The 20,935-nt window shown below is 37.9% G+C and overlaps 2 protein-coding genes across 2 annotated transcripts; one reads left to right on the forward strand and one right to left on the reverse strand.

Moving 5' to 3' along the window:
- Positions 1 to 788: 788 nt before the first annotated feature.
- On the reverse strand, positions 789 to 5,333 carry LOC146484642 (large ribosomal subunit protein uL15-like). Its single transcript, XM_085104734.1, has 4 exons — positions 5,183 to 5,333; positions 2,935 to 3,010; positions 1,988 to 2,162; positions 789 to 958 (listed from the first exon to the last, which is right to left on the reverse strand). The coding sequence occupies exons 3-4, from the start codon at positions 2,132 to 2,134 to the stop codon at positions 830 to 832; spliced, it is 276 nt and encodes a 91-aa protein (XP_084960860.1). The 5' UTR covers positions 2,135 to 2,162; positions 2,935 to 3,010; positions 5,183 to 5,333; the 3' UTR covers positions 789 to 829.
- Positions 5,334 to 5,530: 197 nt separating this feature from the next.
- LOC146484643 (choline kinase alpha-like) lies at positions 5,531 to 20,314 on the forward strand. The gene is made up of 10 exons (XM_085104733.1): positions 5,531 to 5,722; positions 8,168 to 8,402; positions 10,462 to 10,595; positions 12,985 to 13,089; positions 13,849 to 13,913; positions 14,350 to 14,446; positions 15,856 to 15,964; positions 17,144 to 17,244; positions 18,496 to 18,586; positions 19,722 to 20,314. Exons 1-10 carry the CDS (start codon positions 5,598 to 5,600, stop codon positions 19,782 to 19,784), a joined length of 1,125 nt encoding a protein of 374 aa, XP_084960859.1. The 5' UTR covers positions 5,531 to 5,597; the 3' UTR covers positions 19,785 to 20,314.
- The last annotated feature ends 621 nt before the right edge of the window (positions 20,315 to 20,935 follow it).

Consider the following 20,935-nt stretch of genomic DNA (forward strand, 5'->3'; position numbering starts at 1 on the left):
TCATGCAGTGGTAATGGTATGCAAGACTTCAGTGCTGTGTGGCCATACCCTCGAGACTCTCGAGGCATATAGTTGGATCAATGGTAACCTGTGATCATGCCAGATTTTAGCAGTACCCTTGTCTTCTTATGCAGCTGCTTGCTATTTTCTCACTTCACATTCCCTGCAGGAATGGTTGACCAAGTGAAATGAAAATAGAGCCTGATCACAGGGACACTCGATACAAGGAGAAAAAGAATGTTGTCTATGATTATTTGGCAAAGAAAGGTTTATAAAGTGAACCTCCCGTAACCTAATACAGAGGTATTTTTGCACAGTTTACCAATATGTGGGAAAAGCAGATCTTATATGCAGCAAGGACTATTGGAATCCAAAAGACAATTGAGGGTAACCACATTTTTCAGAGATAGTGCATGGCATTTTTTTTTTTTTTTTGACAAATGCACGGTTTCCGCCTTTCCTATTTGGATTTCATTAGCCCTTGCCAAGATTTTCTTTTACCACAGTCAATACCTTTGAAGTTTCTCTGATTGTCACAACTACATTATTAATGCATACAGCAAGCAAAATGGCCTTTCTAACAAGCCCCCTCATGTTTCGCAATTTAGATTGGCCTGTTTGAAAATTTATGGCTGAACTGGAACTAGCTTGCAGTGAATTTTCATAAGGTTAAAAGATCATACAAGCTAGCTCCAACTCTGGTGATCACCGTAGTGTCTAGTTACCAATCCACAGTGTAAACCTAGATTTTGATGATAACGAAATTTGTAGGCAAAACACAACAACAATCATTTTCTTTCATCTTTTATTATTTTGTACACAACATTGTTTATGCTACTAGGACACAGGCGCCACCAACTTCCTTGATTTTTTCCTCAGCTCTACGACTGAAAAACTTGGCTTTGACAATCACTGGCTGTTTAGGAAGCAGACCTTTGCCAAGGACTTTGTAGTATCCCTGAATTTACAAAACAAGATGAGAAAAGTTACCACTTATTAGAGTTAATAAACAAATTTGTTTTAACAGTCTCTTGTTGAGGATAAAACAGTTTAAGCATATTCGGCTAGCATGTGAGTAGCAAGATCTTCATGTGAACTGTGGGGCACCCAAGAAAATGCTCTAGGCGCCAAAATGTTTTGCAGTAGCACCTAACACTTCACATGTTGGGCTCCTAACTTCCTCGACTTTTGGCCTTGTGGGCTCCTTGAAAATGTTCTTAAGCAACAGCCTTAATAACATGCAAACAGACTAAGAAAGAAAGGGGTTGGAACGGGGAAGGAAGCACCCTCCCCATCCTCAGGTCCTACATTTTCTATTTCACTCCGAAAAATGAAGATGGCACTAACATTAATTTTTATAATGACATCCCGGTTGGCATTTTCTTTATCATGAAGAGCAAACATAAGCATTACCACTCCCTCCCGACCCCATCCTAGTCCATTACAGGAAACAATTTTAATTGATCGACTTGTATGGAGACAAAATGAAACACTGTTTCTTAACGGCATGATCGGTCTGGTTAAGTGTCAAACTTCAGATAGTCAGCAAACAAGGTGGTGGTTAAACACTTCGAGGCCATGCAATATGACAATTTGTGGTTAACATGTCATTTTAAATATACAAGTTCAGAAATGAATTTCGATACTGTATTTAGCAATAATGTGAAGTTCCACACAGATCTGCTTCAAATGAGGAACTTTTTTATTTGTGCAAAGCAATGTATGCTTAGTGGGATACCACTGCCCGTATGCCATACGCTGCTTCATAAAAATTTTTATTTTATTTTATTAGCTTCGCCAACATAATGTAAACACATTCAGGTAATCAAAAAAAGTAACAAAGAAAAAGTGGCAGGGATTTCCACAACAGCGTTAGGCAGTTACTGCGGGCCCAGAAAATTCATTATGACAAATTCAATTCCAAACTAGTTTTTCAACTTCATCTGATATTTTACTATGAATTGTGCGATTCTAGCACTGCACTTACAGCTCGGATAACATCAATAACTGGTACAGGGCCATCACTCTTGTCCTTGTAGTACTGTCTGGTCTGCTCACTAACAAGCGACCACAGCTTGTCCAGGTTTACAGCTGGTTTGTGGTACTTGTTCATGGTCTTGTGAAAGTACCGCATGCCTACTTTGCCAAAGTAGCCTGGATGGCTGTAACGAGAAGAGCACAATTTTAATAACCTCTTTCAGACCCATGCTCTTCATAAATACAAATAGCTGAAGAAAATAGAGGTCTTTTAAAAGGATTTTGATAACAGGTGCACTACCGAAAACCTTGCGCAGTTTTATAGTTTAACGTAAACAGGGTATACTTGAAACAACAGCTCCAATTCTGTGGTGGATGAAATCTTGGGACACATTCGTTTTGGTTTTTCTTATTCCTGAACTGGAATAAGAGGATAGTCAGATTATTAGGTCCCACCTACCCCTGTGAACATGAAAACCTGCCCAAAATAATAAAATCCACCATGTATAAAAGATGGCTGTAATTTAACATGATACCTTGCGAATCTAACACAGCCAATAGGCACATAGAAAATAGAATTTTTTTTGGTTAAATTTTTCCCTGTACTAACAACATTGTATATGCTAGGTTTGAAGTTCTCAGAACTTTTCTGTGCAATTTCATGAGCTGTGGTGCATTGTCCGTAGGAGTGGAAACAAATATGTGGTTTTATCAACAGAGTTGAGTGAGGTAATTTGGTCACCGTAAGGAGATTCAAGGGCTGACGTCTCAAGCATTACCCCTCCGTCAGAGCGAATCAAAAATCCTTGGAAGAAAGAAGAAAGATTAAGGATAACGCTTGAAGCGTCAGTATTCAAATCTTTTTACAGTGGCCAAATTACTTTCTCAACTCTGTTGATAAAACCAACCATTCTAACACAACAGTTTTTTAACTGCCTTCAAAGTTTTTCGACTTACTATTTATCAAAGTTGATCCGGTGGTGATGTTGCCCTCCAGCGTTACCACGACCTCCTGGATGTTTTCTGTGTTTTCCTGAAAGCAGGCAGTTCCAAAATGTTGTTTAGCTCGAGAATATTAAAATTAAAACATACAAGCTTTTACAACACACAAAACGTTTTCCAAGTTTAGTTCAATGGGTTTTCTGCTAACATTGTCTGATGGCTTGACCAACACATGTCCAAAATACACGTAAACATGTGCAATTTCTTAGATGATAGAATGTTAGGTAAAATAGATTTCTTTCCACAATATTGTACAATTATATAAGCAGCTGCTCATGATCCAGTTTGAGCAGTTCTTACAAGGAGTTTACACTCAAAGCAGTGTGAAGGAGAGCTAGTGGTGTGAGCAGTCCATATACATGAAAGCGGTGTTGTCGTTTTTTCGTAATTATTATAGAGAATTAGTTACTTGCATTTAGAGGTTAATCCCATGTTCAACAGCAAATAGAGATCAAGGGTGCTTACCATTTACATGGAAAACCCGGAAATTCCAGTTGGAAAATCAAATGGTATGCATCATTCCATTTAGAGTACTTCTGAAATTATGGGCTTCTGCTCAAAGTGATGCATTTCTATTGCTCGTTTTGGGATTTACAGCTGATGTTCATACATTTTGCATGTTATCCATCTTCTGTTAAGACAAGCTAAATCATTTCGTATTTATGCCAAAAATTTCCATCCGGTGGTTTGCATAAATGGAAAGCACCCCAAGATACTGCTGTTCTCAGGGTAGTGGTGATTCAAGTGTCTGGGAACTACAGTGGAACCTTGATTTAACGAACCTCTATTTAACGAAGTCCTCGATAAAGTGAACGATATTCTATGTCCCGGCCAAAGTTACAGTAAAATGTATGGAATAGAACCTCGATATAACGAACCTCGTTATAACGAATTCTTCGATATAACGAACATAATCCGGAATCCCAAACGTAAAATCTACCTCGATATAACGAATTACAATGTCAACACTTCTAAATCGCTACTCTGAAAGTGTCGTTTCTTTGTAAACAAAAGCTGCGAGTCTGCTCAAAAGTGAAAATAATTGCTACTGAAAGCCACCATGCTTAATGATGCATCTCAAAATGCGGCACTTCTGGGTGCAAAAATTGCATTGAATTGCGTGTCAGAAGTCACCTATGTTACAAATCAATCATAAACTATGACCTTGATATAACGAACATTTTGGTTGATTCCCCTCAAGTTTGTTACATCGAGGTTTTCGATATAACGAACCCTCGATTTAACGAACAAATTTGGCCGGTCCCCAACGACTTCGTTAAATCGAGGTTCCACTGTACCCCAATCTAGATCTTATCCATATTAATTTAACACAAACCATATTATTTCCTGAGGAAAGTGGCAATTAATTTCCATTACCCTGCAGGTAGAGGTCTCTCGTGTTCCCACAAAAAGCGAGAGAAACCTCTGCAAGCAGTTGCTTGATTCCCTATAAGCATGCGCGATCACTTCCATAATACTACCAAGCCATTCCTATATGTGTTGTTATACAAGTTTTATTTTTTTATAAACTGCACCTTGCTTTTGTACTGATGATTTTAGGACGGTGCCTACTATTGTTACTGCGCATACGTTCTGCGCATCGCGAGATACTCGGATTTCCTATGGGTGGTGCCTACTAATACAGGGATATTTTTGCGCGGTTTAAAACTATACGGAAAAAGCAGAACTTAGCAAATGCTTTTGGTATCTCAAAAGAAAATTTGGGGTAACCGTGCATTTTTCAGAGATAATTAAGCTTCAATTTAGGGAAAAAATCCCATACATTGCTTTATATTTTGGCGCTTTTTAGAGATATTATTGCTTAATTATCTCTGAAAAATGCGTGGTTACCCCCAATTTTCTTTCTGGATTCCAATAGCGCTTGCTAAGATCTGCTTTCCCTGCATAGCCATAAGCCGCACAAAAATACTTCGCTATTAGTAGGCACCGTCCTTAACTGTAACTAAATATGCTACCTAAACTAACTATTCATCTGATCTGTGAATCTCAGGCTAGTCTATTAGCTAATACATCACTACAAAGCGAGAAGACAAAAATATTTAGCAAGGCTTGGGAAAGCTAGCAGCATTTTGGCGTCTCAATTTCATTCATTTAGCTCAATTCTCAACTGTTACAGTAACCGAAGAACACCATGATGCACTTTTGTCTACATTAATTATTATTTTTTAAATGTTAAACTTACCGATTCGACCATGACCATGGCTCACATGGCCTCGCAGCTTTCGAGTCTTCTTCAGCCGCGCAGTCTGAAAATAAAGCCACGAAAAGAACTTAAATTATCCATCTTTTCACAAAGCGGGAGACCTTACATCAACCAATAATGACCAAAACTTTATTCTGTCTGAAAATTATTATAAAATTTTCACAGGTGATAGCGATGGAAGAGGATGAATTTGGACAACCCATCTCTCAAATTACCCACCATTTTGGAAAAGGTAAGAGAGAAAGAAACGTAGTGCGCTTGCGCATGGAGTAGTAACCTAAACCCTCCCCTCCCTCAGGATAAGTTATTTGCTTCAGGGAGGGGAGGGTTGTTAGTGTACCACGTGTGGAAAACAGTGTCGTATTATTTCGCTTTGGTTCCTGAATGAACTCGAATGGCAAGCGTTTCTAGTGAAATTTCTTTCGAGTTCAAAAAGAAGGCACATAAATTGTGCAAGACATATCTGGGAGGAAGCTGGAAAAATGTTTCTTTAGATGAGTTTTCCATAGAAGTGTTAAGGTACGTAAAAGTCTTATCGAGTAACGGAAGCAGTAGAGTGTCGCAGCTTACCCCGGGGCCTACCACAAATTCCTTTTTACTTTGAAACGAATTGAAAATGACGTTGTCTGCAGAAGTCGTTCAGTAATATAGCTTGAAAGTTTGGTATTTTCTGACAAGCTATTTCCTTTCGCGCCCAAAATTACTTTTTATGCACGGTTCTAATAGCCCCGGTACAAGGTCCAGAAGACATGTTTGTTTTGTTTTGATCTAAAAACACGCTTTGTTAGACTTCAAGCTTTCTCTGTATTTTGATTTGACTAGGATTGTCTTTTGTACGTTGAAGACTGCTGAGCCAGAAATAATAGTAAACAAAAAAGGGACGACATGCATGAATAATTCATGTCGTCTGACAATATATTAAACGTTGACGCAGTTTGTCAAACTGATATAAATCTCTCTCTGCGTGAGTGAGCAAGGCTTTTAGCTGAAGCTTGCATAGTGAGTGAGCGTTTTATATATTGGAAACTTTCCGTCAGGGCCGTAGCCAGTCTTTTAGAAGAGGCCAGGCAAGTCTTGGGGATTCTGCAGGCATGCACCCCAGGGAATTTTGAATTCTAGCAACGTTCTTTTCACACTTTTTCATGGATATTTCTTGAAGTAAAACTGATACTTGCTCCTATAAAGGCTATGTGTTACTTTCACTAAGTAGCACACTTCCTTTCTGCTTTCTCAGTTGCTATGGCCTAGGAGTTTGATGGAGGAGCATTCAGATATGGTTAAAAAAGGTGGAAAGTCTGCTACTCCATGCAATCTTTCTATCTTTCTTTTTTTTTTCAAGTAGACATCAGGCAAAAGCCACAGATCAGAACTCATAAATTATAAAGAAATGATCTTTGAGCTCATTATTTGAAACAAGCAATGATTAAAGACAGGGCTCTATTCAGTCAGTATCAGTTCCTCTGATTTCACCAGTAGTAAATACACAAGAAGCTAAATTGGCTGAAAGGCAAACAAACAGGATATTATCATGTAAAAAAAAAATGTTCAGTCAGTATTTAGACTTTGACCTGGCTGTAAAGAGGCTTAAAGCCAAAGAATGAGCTAATGAGCTTACTTTTCTAATAACTTGGAGAGTAATCTTGGTATCGAAATCCTGTTTCCCACAATAATTATTATTCTCTAGACATATGAATGTTTACAAGTCCCTGCTCCCATCCCCCAATATAGACTGTAGTAATATTGTATGTGACAAAATATGGCACATTTAGACGCAATAATGAGCTCAGTATTTGGTCAATTTGTGTGAAATTTGCACAACCAAAAGATCTTTGAAAGATCTATAAATTGAAGGCATAAAATCATGCCCCCCTCCTATATGAGACTTGATTTACCACCCCTCAAACTTTTGGATTTTTTTTTCCTTTGTACGTTAAGAGGCCAGTTGATATCTTACAATAAGCAATGCACTGAGAGCTGTACATTAAGCTGCATGTAGTTTAGGGGGATACCCAGTATGTACAACGAATAGGAAAATTTTCAATGTTTTTCTTCTTTCGTTTTGGACTTTTTTTACTCTAATATGTGACCTCTTCCATCTCTGTTGGTGTGATTTATAGCACACCCCAGAAAATACCTTTTAAATGGTATATCACATGTGGTCTCCCAGTTCATAGTTAGCAATTTAGAAAAATTCGACATTTCCCTCGGGCGGGAAAGGGTTAAACTTAAACTTGAACAATTCACACTCAAGAGGAGTTGATGCTTAGATAATTTTCTTTGTTTCTGCTAGAACAGGCAAGAATACAAAATTTCATTAAACTGTCTCACTTGAGTAGCTTTTAAGAAAAAAGCCATCAGGACCACTTCTTTTTATTAAATCGTCAGATCGAAAACTAACTTTGGAACTACTGTATAACGTCTCTTGTGTGATATTCAGTCTACATGACAAAATGAAGCTGATCTGAAGTAATTCAGATTTCAAAGTCAAAAATGTCTTTTCACCTCTTGCACAAAGGCCTTAAGGTCAGTGCCTACTTTTGTTACTGCGCATATGGTCTGCGCATCTTAAGATACTTGGGTTTCCTATGGGTGGCCCTACTAATACAGGTATATTTTTGCGCAGTTTAAACTCTGCAGAGAAAGTAGAACTTAGCAAGTGCTCTTGGTATTCAAAAAGAAAATTTGGGGTAACCATGTATTTTTCAGTGATAAGAAGGCTTCAATTTGGAGAAAAATGCCATACATTTCTTTGTATTTTACTGCGTTGTAGAATAATTGTTGCTTAATTATCTCCGAAAAATGCGTGGTTACCCCCAGTTTTCTTTACGGATTTCAATAGCCCTTGATAAGATCTACTTTTCCTGCATAGTCATAAACTGCGCAAAAATACCTCTGTATTAGTAGGCACCGTCCTTAAATAAAAAGAGATTATTACTAACAACAAACTTTGTTTATTTTCTGCAGGGGTGGCCTGACCAATGAACTGTACACTTGTTCACTACCAGACAACTATCCAGTAATAACTAAAGAAAGGAAGAAAGTTCTTCTACGGATTTATGGACCACTCTATGGTGATCTCGTCAGCAGTTCCACTGCTCTGATCTCTGATATTATTGTATTTGCTCTGCTCTCTGAGCGGAATGTCGGTCCAAAGCTGTACGCAATATTTCCTGAAGGGAGATTGGAGGAACTGCTCCCTGTAAGTTTGTTTGTACACAGTTAATCCTTAATAATTAAATACAGACATAAAATGGACAGAGATTGAGTTAAGCTTGATTAAGTATTGGAATTTTACAGGCCATCTGATAGGGTGCGTTAAAAAATCTGAAATTGTGTGATATTTTTTTAGGGTAGATTGTGCGATAAGAAAGGATTATTATGCGGTAAATTATGCAAATTATGAGATTTTTCCCTCAACTATTTTAAGGTTGTTTTCCCAGGATTCTGAGAAAGTAAACCACTTTTATGCTGCTCTAGCAACGATTTTTTCATAAAAGGACAAAAAATAAGAAATTATGAGTGAATTGGGATATAAAAATTTAATTATGACACATACAGTACCGTGCAAATGTAAGTTGACAGTCCCTTGAAACTCGATCTTCGTGACTAGATCCTTGAAACTCGAAAGGTTTGAGTTTCCAGGCGCGAGTCGAGTGCATCAACTTTCAAGGCAGGGAAACAATTAACTTTTCGCGTGATAAGTTTTTCACGTCTCATCTGAGGCCACAGTTCGGTTCCTTTCTACAGGAACCAACTCTGCGACACAGCCAACTGTGTTTGCTTTTTTGTTGGACACTACGCCGAAGATGTCAACATTCGCGGGAGCTTTCAAAGTCTGCTAAAAAAAGGCGAACGGCCATGTTGAGGTTTCCCCAGTTCCTTGCCGAATTCCACCAAGGTATCATTATGCACCACCTTGGCTCATAGTTTTCTGTTGTTTCTTTTGCAGAAGGATCATATGTGATGGATTTGTATCAGCAATCCTGATAGGCTAACTCAAAGAGAAGAATTGTTTGCGTTGCACCAATAGGCAATTCTTTAAGAATGAAAAAACTAGCACCAGGCCCCGAAACTGCCAAAAGTAAAAATGAAGCCTTGAACTTCGATTGTTTGTAAAACAATGGTTTCAGGACGTTTCTTGGGCTTTTCTGAAATTTAATCGTCTTGAAACTAAGTGCAGACATGTAATTTTTTCAGTTAAAGGCATTTATATATGGTTTTTATTTAAGAGTTGAGCGAGTTTTTGTAAATTGTGCAATTTTTTATGAATTGTGCGATCGGATGCGATTTGAGGTCAATTGTGCAAAATCGCACCATCGCATAATATCAGATGGCCTGATTTTAGTCTCTCTTTGAAGGTTGATAAACAATGCTTACTTATGGGCAGTAATCAAAGGACAAAAGACACAAAAAGTCAACTTGTCAAAGCATGCATTGGACTTCAAGATGGCTGCAGACTCTTACTAAAAGTAGTACACACTTGCATTGCACCAGTACCTCTTACTCTTAATCACATGGGCTCTGTCTTTCACATTCACGTGTAGATTGGGTGGGTTGGTGAGTTCAAAACATGGACTGATAGCGGCTGCCAGTGGTGCCTTTTTAAGCTGAAGTCAGGGCTTACCCCACAGAAGATTAATAATTATTTAAGTTGCCATGAGACTTTGTGATATGTGCGGTATTTAAATCCATTACCGTTACCGCTACCATTACATCAAGGTCCAATATACTAGGACTAGCTGAACGGTCTGTAAATGAGGAGGTATCCATATTATGAAGGTTTATTGCATGCAATCAAGATACTTACAGATATGTGAAGTTCTCTACTAACTAGTACCCAAAGGATCCTGTTTCATTAAAAAAAGTGCGTTTACCATGGCCAAGGGGTTGTTTGAAATTGATACCATGTGGGTCGATCAATCTTTTGACTTGTAGCTAATAAATTAAAATTATGCAAACATGTTCTAAGTCTGGGTAAAAACGATAAAATTACACCTAAATTTCCACAAAAGGTGGTCATGCTACCAGCAATGTTGAATGGGTGTTTACATGTTCGCGACATTTAGTTGAACAAAAATAATGTTGAATGAATGTTGAAGCAAATGTTGAAACTGTTTGAATGCATGGGACAGGGGCAGCAGAGGGGAATTCTTTCAAATCATAACAGGTGTAGCTCAAAAGCTTGCATGAACATTATTATTTCTTTTCAAACTTTCATTGCAGTACTGACTAATTAATATGCACACCTTCTTTTTCAGGGAAATAGTCTTACAACGAAAGAACTGATGTGCCCTGAAGTCTCCATCAGAATTGCACAAAGAATGGCAGACTATCATCGGCTGGAACTTCCTCTCTGTAAAGAGCCTGACTTCATGTGGAACACAATATCTGGGTAAGATCAGAGCTGTTGATGTCACAGTTCTACATAATTATTTGAAAAATTGTTGTATTCATTTGATCTGCCTTGACTGATGGATTGATCACACACTGTAAAGTCTAAAGGACTCAAAACAAATTACAATGACCACACACATACATAAGTTTTGGTTTATATAGCCTGGACAGCAAATGGCATGACAGATGCCTTAAATTGCATGACCATTTTCAGGCATCACTTCTCTTGGTATTAGGCAGCCAAGTTATGATCTTGGACAGACCCTGCCCTCCCCCAAAAATCAAATGAATGAGGAACTTACACGCGAAGGAAATTGTGCCATTTTTCCATAATTTTTTCCATCAATGATGAAATTTGTGAAGCAAATTAAAATGCTAGTCTGAAATGTCAGCCGTCTCCTCCCCCTAACCCACAGGGGGCGCGGGAGAGAGAGACGTCTGAATTCTGAGCGTTATAATGCCGTCCGGTGACGTCACACAGTAATTTATGCAATTTTGCATAAATAAAAACCTTTTAAACAAAATGGCGGCCACGAGTCATGGAAGCACGCGGCTTGCATTGCAGCATTAATGTAGGAGGTTGTGTGCGTTTTGTAAGCCGTAAAATTTGAAGACAAAGCATCAAGAATGTATATACGGGATCGCACTTCATTTTCCACCGAAGATGAATTTAAAAATGTTCCGATAAATGTTTTTAGTAAATAAAGTGTTGACAGGCCAGACACGACTCATATTAAAGCTTGTGGTATGGTGGTATGAAAAGTGGCTTCTCGTTATGGTTTTGCTTTTTTTGACTGTTTTTTTTTTGTTTGAAATAAGAGAAGGTCCTTCAGAATATTTCTTGAAGCAATGGTTGGTTTTGAATTAAAAGTAATTTGCTCCTCAAGATGTTTTTGAGGTTAGGCAACGCCGGGTGGTAAGTTGTGACAAAAGAAAGAATTTTGTTTCGCACTTTATCGTTTTGTTGTAAAGCCGACTTCCGTTCAGTGAAACTCAGAGGTTATTTTTTCAATGAGATTGTGGGGGTAGCTTCTAGCCCAAAAGTGCGTTTTGAAGTGGATGATGTTGTAATAGAATGATTTTGCAGAGGAGTTGTTTCTAAAAAGTCTCAGGGCTTCATTTCTTATGAGTCCTTTTCTGACCCCGGTGGGTGGCAGGAAGAAAAATGTGTACAGGAAAGTCTCTGTGGGTTTAAAGTGCGTGCGAATGTCAAGGATTCTCGCTTGATTGTTGGAATCGCTGAGACTTCTGAGAACCAACGACTTAGTGAAATCATTCTATTGCAATACCACCAACTTCAAAATGCGCCTTCAGGCAAGAGGCTATCAAGACAATCTCATTGAAAAAATAACCTCTGAGATTAAATTCACTGAACGGAAGTCGGCTTTACAACAAAACGAGAAAGTGCGAAATAAAATTCTTCCCTTATTCAAAACTTACCACGCGGCATTGTCTAATTAACCTCAAAAACACGTAGAAACCAAACATTGGCTCGAGAAATATTGAAGAGATATACTCGTGAGAGCAAAGCTACGTTAAACGAGAAGTCACTTTTCACACCATGAACTTACGAGTTGTGTCTGGCCTGTCAACACTTTATATTCGCCGCCGAAATGAAATATCTGTTTTCCCAAGTTCGACCAATAAGAAATGGTTATCTATTTCAATTAGGTAAGAACCAATCAAAAACTACCTACTATATTCGCAAAAGTATGTGACGTCACCGGACGGCATTATAACGCTCGGAATTCAGACGTCTCTCTCTCCCGCGCCCCCTGTGGGTTAGGGGGAGGAGACGGCTGACATTTCAGACTAATTAAAATGCACGATTTTTCCGTCATTGAAAATGGGGTTGGAGGGGGGGGGGGGTCAAGATTGTAGATACACATGTGGTACTAAATAATGTTAGGAACCTGTCTGGCTGTTCATGAGTCAAAATTCTTAAGAATTCTTGTCATCAAAGTTTTGCTGTCCTAGCTAATAGCCTGAGAGTGGCTGATTTTGAGACCCACCTTATTTGTCATGATGAGAGTTACCTCATTGCATGTAGGATGAGGACAGAGGAAAAGAGGGAAAGTACAGTACGGTGAAAGAGAAGTTATTTGCTTGAGAAGGAGCTTTGTTTGCTGGCACATGTAGGCTGGAGGCAAGTGGCCTACTCTTCAAACCTCCAATAGTCACATTTGTTAAGAGAGTAATCCTCCCACTAACCAACCCCCCTCCCCTTCCTCTCACAATTATGCACACACACCAACTGACCGGGTGTAAACACTGTTTAATGTCCTTAGATAGTGTTAAGTTATTTACCATGGGTTTCACGGTTGGACTGTCTTTTTTCAATATACCGTAATTTGTGCTATAATAACATTTGAGATCTCTGTTGGCAGGTGGTGTAAAGATGTGGAGGAGATGCACCTAAATGAACAAGATAAAGCTGTTAAGTTGGCCAAGATCAAAAGCATGGAATTAGAAAAAGAACATCAGTTTTTGAGGTACATGTACATGTTGTAATTATAACAAGTAAAACTAGAAATAACCAAGGGTTAGGAAGTGCGGGCTAGAGCACTTTTGAGTCGAGGGATTTTCAATGAAACTTTTGTTGAGCATTGAAATTGGTTGGCTATCGCATTGAGTAGTTATCATTAAAAAACGTGCATGTCTCCGTTGAAGATGATTTTCAGTCCGTGTAGTGTACTGTGCAATCTTAAGGTTTGTTGTCATTATATGTTACACCTCAGTAATAGCTTACATGAAGTTTCTGGATGCACCATTAAGCTCTTTACATCTGAGATTCGATGGTTTGAAACGTTGGTTATTGAGCCAAGAATTAAATTAGGCTTGAGATTCTTGTTGAACAGCATTTCAAAGACTAAACAACCAAATTTTTCCTGGCACTTTTGCAAAATTCTAAATTGGCTTTCTTTCAAAAGATTGGTGTTGCTTTGAGCTTCTAAGAAATGCCTACCGATTGCTGAGCTTTTCATCCTAAGAGAGTAAAAAAGACAGAGCCCCTCTGTACAGCCTGCTATGTGAAGTACGTACCCCATCCCTGCAGGTACATGTAAATAAGATCAGATTTTTATAGGATCTTAAATTTAGGGTTTATAAACTTGTTCCTAAGTTATAGGATCGTTAATTAGTAAGATCTTAATTTGGAGGAAAATGCCTCAGTGTTCAGTGTTTATCAACAGTCCTAGCCTTGCCTAACTAATATTTTTTCTGTTTGGTTTGTTTGTTGTTATTTCCTCCAGGAATTATTTAGAAAAGGCAACTTCACCAGGGCCAGTTACATTCTGTCATAATGATGCTCAAGAAGGTGGTTCTTGTTTATATTTATTTCTTTTGCTTGGTCACACTTAGCAGTTTGCCCAGACCCAAACTTTTCAACCAGAAAGTATTGACTCAATAGCCAATAATTTGTTCTTAAATTAAATGGTCACATTTTCTAGGATTTTGTTCAGAGCTTGGGATTTTTAAAGAACGAGTAATTTTGTATAGTCTTTTACATTGCTGCAATAGATATAAATTACTAGAGGAAGTTTAATACTTATAGTCATATACTGTGAGCAGCTTTCATTGGAATGGTCACACTTTTGGATTATTTTTATCCACTGAGTGTTCCGCTGGCAAGTTAGGATTTTGCTAGGCATGAGTGAAATATGTAAATTACATGTATTTACATGTATGTGTAGCTTATGAAAGAATGAAGTTAGCGGGACTTTTTTTAAAATAGTTTTATTTTGTCATTTAAGGAAATATTTTGAAAGTCACAAGAGGGCCACTCGCAGATAACAAGGAAGAATTTGATTATAGGTTGATAGACATTGAATACAGTGCCTACAACTACAGGTGAATTTTGTATATTAAAATTGAATAATTGATTTTACTGACTAGTATGTATGTTGACCGTGTTATCATGTTCTGCCAGCACTGTCATCAAAGGCTTTAGGAAAGACTGAGAAGCAGTTTTGTGTATTAAATTAATTGTTAATTAAATCGTCAAGCTTATCCAAGATTTGATTCAGTTGCCTAAAATATATGATAGCTTTCTTTTATGTTTGCTTCATGGTATTTAATCACTTCTTATTTTAATGAATATTGTGAGAACTATTCAACCACTATCAGGCAATAATAGGATTGAGAAGCTGACTCCAACTGCATGTAAATGTTGCCCAGGAACTGCTCACTTAAGGGCCGCTTACACGACAGGTAAGAAATGGTACGGTGCCGTTGAAAAGTGGTATGGTATCCATAATTTTTGTAAAGAAATACCCAATGCTGTTTTGGGTCCATAGGCATTTATAGACCCAAAACAGCACAGGTATTTATTTCTGTACAAAAATTATGGGTACCATACCACTTTTCAACAGGTCTGTACCAATATTTTAGCTGTTGTGTAAATGGCCTTAATAGAGTCTGCTGTGTTGTTTGATCTTAAGCAACCACACTTCAGGAATAGGAAGTTTGACATAAGTTTGATAGGAAGTTTCATGTCATTAGGCCTCTTATTAACCCTCAATTGTCAGCCAGTGTGAATCATCTTCACTAAACACAACTTTTTTGAGTGAAAACAGATGTGGTCCAGTGTAGTCTTTTAAGTATTCTCTGAAATGACAGATGTCTGAGTTTGTGCAGCCATACAGCTCTGACTTGTTCCTAAAAGCATTATTATTATTATATTTCTTTTCTTCAGAACCACCTCCAACTTTTGAATATTTAAGGTGGCTCTGAACCCCTCTGATATAATTTTTGTATTTTTTACTTCGCCAAAAATTGTGTCTGAACATGCTGATTACATTTCCATAATAAATGATGGGGGTCATCGAGCTCGTTTTGAGTTATAACCACTTAAAGGTAAAACTAAAGGGTGGTTGTAACAGGTTGACATGTACTGTTGCTATGTTAACCTCTTTGCAGAGAAAATTACCATAACTAGTTGACAAATGTTAAGGCATGTTTTTGATACCACTATATTGCTGTATAAACTGATAAAGAGTAGCAGTATTGATCTGTCAAAGTATAAGTGCTGGTAGTTAAATTTAGTAATGGAAACTAGTGCAAGCCACCTTAAATATAATTAATATTCATTCATTTTGTTTGGATTCCCGCACAAACCCTTTATTTGATACCATGTTAACCCAGCTGCTGTCATACGTCTTTCAAAATCATAATTATAGCAGTCAGAAATGTCAAACCACCTGCTCTGCTTAGTTGTACCACAATAGCTGTTTGCACTAATTCTAGACTCTTTGTTTCAGAGCTTTTGACTTGGCCAATCATTTCTGTGAGTGGATGTTTGACTACTCTGTTCCTGGGCCTCTGTATTTTTCAGTGTCGCTTAATAACTGGCCCAGTAAAGAGCAGCAAGTGAGTTAAGATAAATCTCTTAGTCATGAATCAATCAGTATCATTTCCTGTTAATGGAATGTTGAAAAAAAAAAAAAAAACAAACAGCTACATTTGTTTTTCATGTCCTCATAAAATGGGACTGGGAATTTTCAGTGGCACATCCACAGAGTGGTGGCTGTTCGTGCACTGTTTTCAGGTTGAATTGGAATCTGGAAATGTTGGTTTTTGTGGAGGGAGGAAAATCGGAGAACACGGAGAAAAACCCTTGGAGCAGGGACGAGAACCAACAACAAACTCAACCCACATATGGCGTCAACTCTGGGAATCAAACCCGGGCCACATTAGTGGGAGGCGAGTGCTCACATCACTGCGCCATCCCAAAGAAAAAGTTTACCCGCTTGCCCCTCCCCCTCCCCCTCTCCTCCCCCAAAAATTAAATCTTAAATTTCAATTTTCAAAAATCCTCTTTTCCTCTAAACCTGAATATCCTCTTTGGGGATTCCAGACATTTGAAATTGAGTACAAAATATATGCAAAATGGGCATATATTGTTTTGTTTGTTGTTTTTTTTTTTGGCCAAAAAGTTATTATAAGATAAACATTCCAAATTTGGCCAGTTTTTGTTCTGCACGGTGGATTTTTGCTAAACATTGACCGCACAAAATCTGCAGTGCAATATACTAAAGCTGTTGATTGTAATTGAACCAGTCTAGGTGCATAACTGACCTACACTAATGCATAGTTTTATATGGCTTTTTGTTGTTTTAGCTCAGATTTTTTCACCAGATGTTTTGCATGTGGCTTTCAAATCCTTCAGGAAACATTACTCCTGAATATTGTTTTTATCTGCTGCGTTGCACCTTGTTTTGTGATAAAAGCGGAGATCTTGCCCATAATCACAAGTTTTTATTGCAAACGAAGCATTAAGCAACAGATAAAACATTGGGGGCAACATTTCCTGATGGATTTAAGGCTAAGTGTAAAAAATTTGGTGAATCTGAGCTAAAACAACGAAAAGCAATCGAAAATCCACTACAGGTTGGTTGTGCACCAAGTCCTTCATTTTTTTTTTTATTTTCCCTAATAATACTTGCATGTTGATTAGACTCTAAAAAGACTTCGTGGAGACTTAGCATAAATTAAACAGCCGTTGATCTTTCACAGTGACTGTTCAATTTTTTTTTTGTCTTTTTACAGCTGCTTTTTATCAGAGCTTACTTGGGAAAAAATTTACAAGACCATCAGGAATTTTGTGAACCAACAATAGAGGAAACAGAATTGCTGGACCAAGTCAACAGGTATTACAATTTTACTGATAATAAACTTAATTTATATATGGCGCTAAAATTATAAAAATATTCTAAAGTGCTTTACAGTACATAATTAAAACCAATATAACAAAGCGGACTAATGAGAAAATTATCATAACAAACTATATGCTAACTAAAAGGGTATGTCTTTAACTTTGATTTAAAAATAGAGACATTCGGACTGGATCATATATCGAGAGGGAGTTGGTTCGAAAGTAATGGCCCAGAATGCACAAAGGCCCAATCACCAAAGGTCTTGCAATTAGTTTTCGGCATAAAAAGAAGTCTCTTCTCACAAGAGCGTAGGCGATATGCTGAAACGGAATTGGGTAACAGCAGTTCTTTAAACTGATAGGAGCACTTGGATTTCCTTTTTCCGAGTTTGCCTGTGCATGTCACTGAATAATGCACCATTCTCAATCATTCAGTGCCAGGCTTAAAAAAAAAAACCCATCACATTCATTCCAATGGCATGTGCCACACATTGACATTAGGGAGTTTAAGAAGCTACTACAGCAACAACAACAACAACATCACAAAAGAACAGGATTTAATGAGAAAAACAAAGGCACTGCACGTGCGTTGTAAATTTTGGTACATTTCTTCACTGTGCTCAGCCAAACAATACGATGTGAAATGACCAAATTCAAGGTTTTGTGAAGAACGTGAGCAACTGACAGTAAATTTTTCGTTCTCTGTCTCAACTTGAATGCCGTTCCCACCGGTCTATTAGTAGAAACTAATATTTCCAAGCGACGTTTTTGTTGCCATTCCTGTCGTGGTTTCTTAAAGTCCCTATTCTTATCCCAGCAGTTTGCAAGATGTTTGTCCCATGAACCTAGCTTAATGGCTTTAGCTCCCACGAGTCTCCTGTAGCTCAGTGGTAGAGCATCCGAACTAGTAATCAAAAGGTCTTAGGTTCGACTCCTGATAGGAGCACTCGGATCTGACATCCAGTGAAAGTAGTTACTGTAAATAATAAGCAAAATATTAAAATTTAAAACTTAGTTACAGAAAAACCATGAGGTATTTAATTTAATTTTTTTGTCAAATTATAATATTTTTGATTTTGCAAAAATACTTATAAATTTCCTGAAGTATGGCCAGGCACATTAACATGGAGAAGGTTGGAAAAATCCAAATGGCGTTGCCGGGAACACGCTAGCCCCACACCATAGGATCTGAAACGATTTGTCGAATACTATATTTGATATCATGTTTTCCCTTAATTTTCGTCAGGTTTGCTCTTGCCTCGCACTTCATGTGGGCGCTGTGGGGTGTTGTGCAAGAACGTTTCTCCAGTAGCAGTCGTATCCACTTTAATTACCTGGTATGTTTGAACACTGAAATATGCTCACAAGAGCCTGTTGATGCTGTGTTGGGGTTTCCGGCTTTGGGGGTGTTCAGTTTGGAGAAATTCTATCTTTTCCGCTGCTAGATTAATGTTACTTTTTATAGGCCTTCTTTGGTTTTTTTTTATGTCATCACTTCATATTTTTGTGTTAACTGCTTTTCCCATGACTTTTTTTAGTTACATACCGCATGCGTATATTTTCTTGCCATATGTTAATTTCACTTGTTTTAGGAAAGTAGCCAAAACTACTATTCTCGAACAAGACCCACTAAACCACAAAATAAATGGTAGTCTCTGCCTGCGTTCCCCTTCCTCAACCTCAAAAGATGGTGTCTTTATTGCAGAGCCACCCCTCTATCCAGCGGTAAAGAATGACATTGAGATTCAAACCACACTTTTTTTGTTTATCTAGCAATGCTGACGCTTGCTAGCTGAACATTTCCGTGCCAACTCAAATTTTAAAGCCAATAAAGTTTTGTTTGAAGTGTTCATGACATAGGTGACCAGTGTCTTCGATAACCCCCCCCCCCCCCTTACCCCAGACAAGGCGCATGGGCCCTCTTCGAACAAACTTGTTAAGACCAGTTCTTCAAGTTGTAAGTAATTTAAGATTCATTTTTAAGAACCTTTTTCAGCTGCACATCAGCATTGATATACCTTTTAGGTTTTTTGGTTTGTGTATTTTTCCTTTTTTGGTTCTTCATTTAGTCATTGTCCATAACTTACTTTATTCGTACTAGGTAACACCGTTTCAAATCACCTTTTCTCTATACCCTCGCGGCCTCGCTGCTCTTTCGCCCATCTTTCCCCTTCGACCAACATCCTGCCAGCTACGCAGGCTGCCCACCTACAGGTCTTAACTAACTATTTCAAGGTTAATGGTTTTGAAAGAAACACAGACGTTTCGGGTATATAAGCCTTCTTCTTAATGGAAGAAGGGTTATATACCCGAAACGTCTGTGTTTCTTTCAAAACCATTTTTGACACTTTTTGATATTGTATTTATTTTTATATCAATCCTATCCGAAAACATTTTCAAGTGTCACGCATCTCCAGGGAACTTCCCTTTCACCGTTCATTATTTCAAGGTTATTTTTGTTGTCCCTCTTAGGATTATGCTGTGGCGCGGTTTGAAGTTTACTTTCATCACAAGAAAAATTTGGGTCTTGTATAACTTTTGAAAGCTCATTAAGAAAATGAAGAAATGTACTTACTAGAATTTTAAATAAGTGTTTTGCTATTTTGATATAGTTATTTGAATTTGAAAGTCTTAATATATAAAACATTGATAAAAATTTATATGAATATAGGAAACATATATTTTGAACTGCGGGTGAAAGATTAAATAGACGTAAGACTCTTGCAGTTAGTCTTCGAGTCCCGTTCAAGCCTGAATTTTTTTTCAGGCTATCTTTTCGCAACTGCTTAAGTTGCGCAAATAACTGCGAGGGTCTTTCGTGTAATTAATATAAAATATTGTTTAATATATTAATAGGTACGTACAGATCTTTAAATTATATTTCAATCTTGCATTTTCACATTTATTGATTCATTATTTTCATGAATACTTACATAACTTGTTTACAAATTACAATTACCTTACCGTGTTTAGATGAAATATGCTGCCACCCGCAGGTAGTGTACGTGAATTAAAACAGGAATTGGTTGAATAAAGCGCTAATTTTTATATATGATGTACTGAAATGATCAAAGAAACAAACTAAGGGCCTGTTCATATGAGACCGCTCGGTTTCCGAGATCTCGCCTCGCCACTCTTTTCTTTACAAAAATTTCGATGTGTTCATATGAGAAGGCAGGCTGGCCCGGTTACTGAGATCTCGGTAATCGAGCTGGAAATTTTTCCCATATGAACGCTCCTGTCGGGACTGTCCGGGACGAGACATTTTCAACTGCGCATGGCTTGTAAGGTCACTGATAAGTCGGAACGCGGTTCACGGGTATTTTGGGGGCCTTTTGGACAATTTTTATCTCGGTAACCGGGATTAAATTTCCCATATGAACAGAAGACAAAATTCGTCCCGCCTACCGGGCCAGCCCGGTTACCGGGCTCGTATGAAGAGGCCCTAAATCGTTATGCGGCAAATTAACTGCTAAAGACTTTATCAGATCTGCGAACAGTGCATCCACTGGGAATTAAAATGAGGTTGAGCCAGATTTCACCACCCCATCCCCTTAGATTATAACGTGTCTCTTAAATTTAAAAAAAATAAAAACAAAAAACAAAAAAACAGTAATATGTTCTGCCTCAAGTCTATTGTCCTACACTTTTCCCAGACCAATAATAGTATACTGCAATATTCTAAC

The sequence above is a fragment of the Pavona decussata genome, unplaced genomic scaffold (genome assembly GCF_977016875.1).
Source record: "Pavona decussata unplaced genomic scaffold, jaPavDecu1.1 SCAFFOLD_32, whole genome shotgun sequence".
Classification (NCBI taxonomy): domain Eukaryota; kingdom Metazoa; phylum Cnidaria; class Anthozoa; order Scleractinia; family Agariciidae; genus Pavona; species Pavona decussata.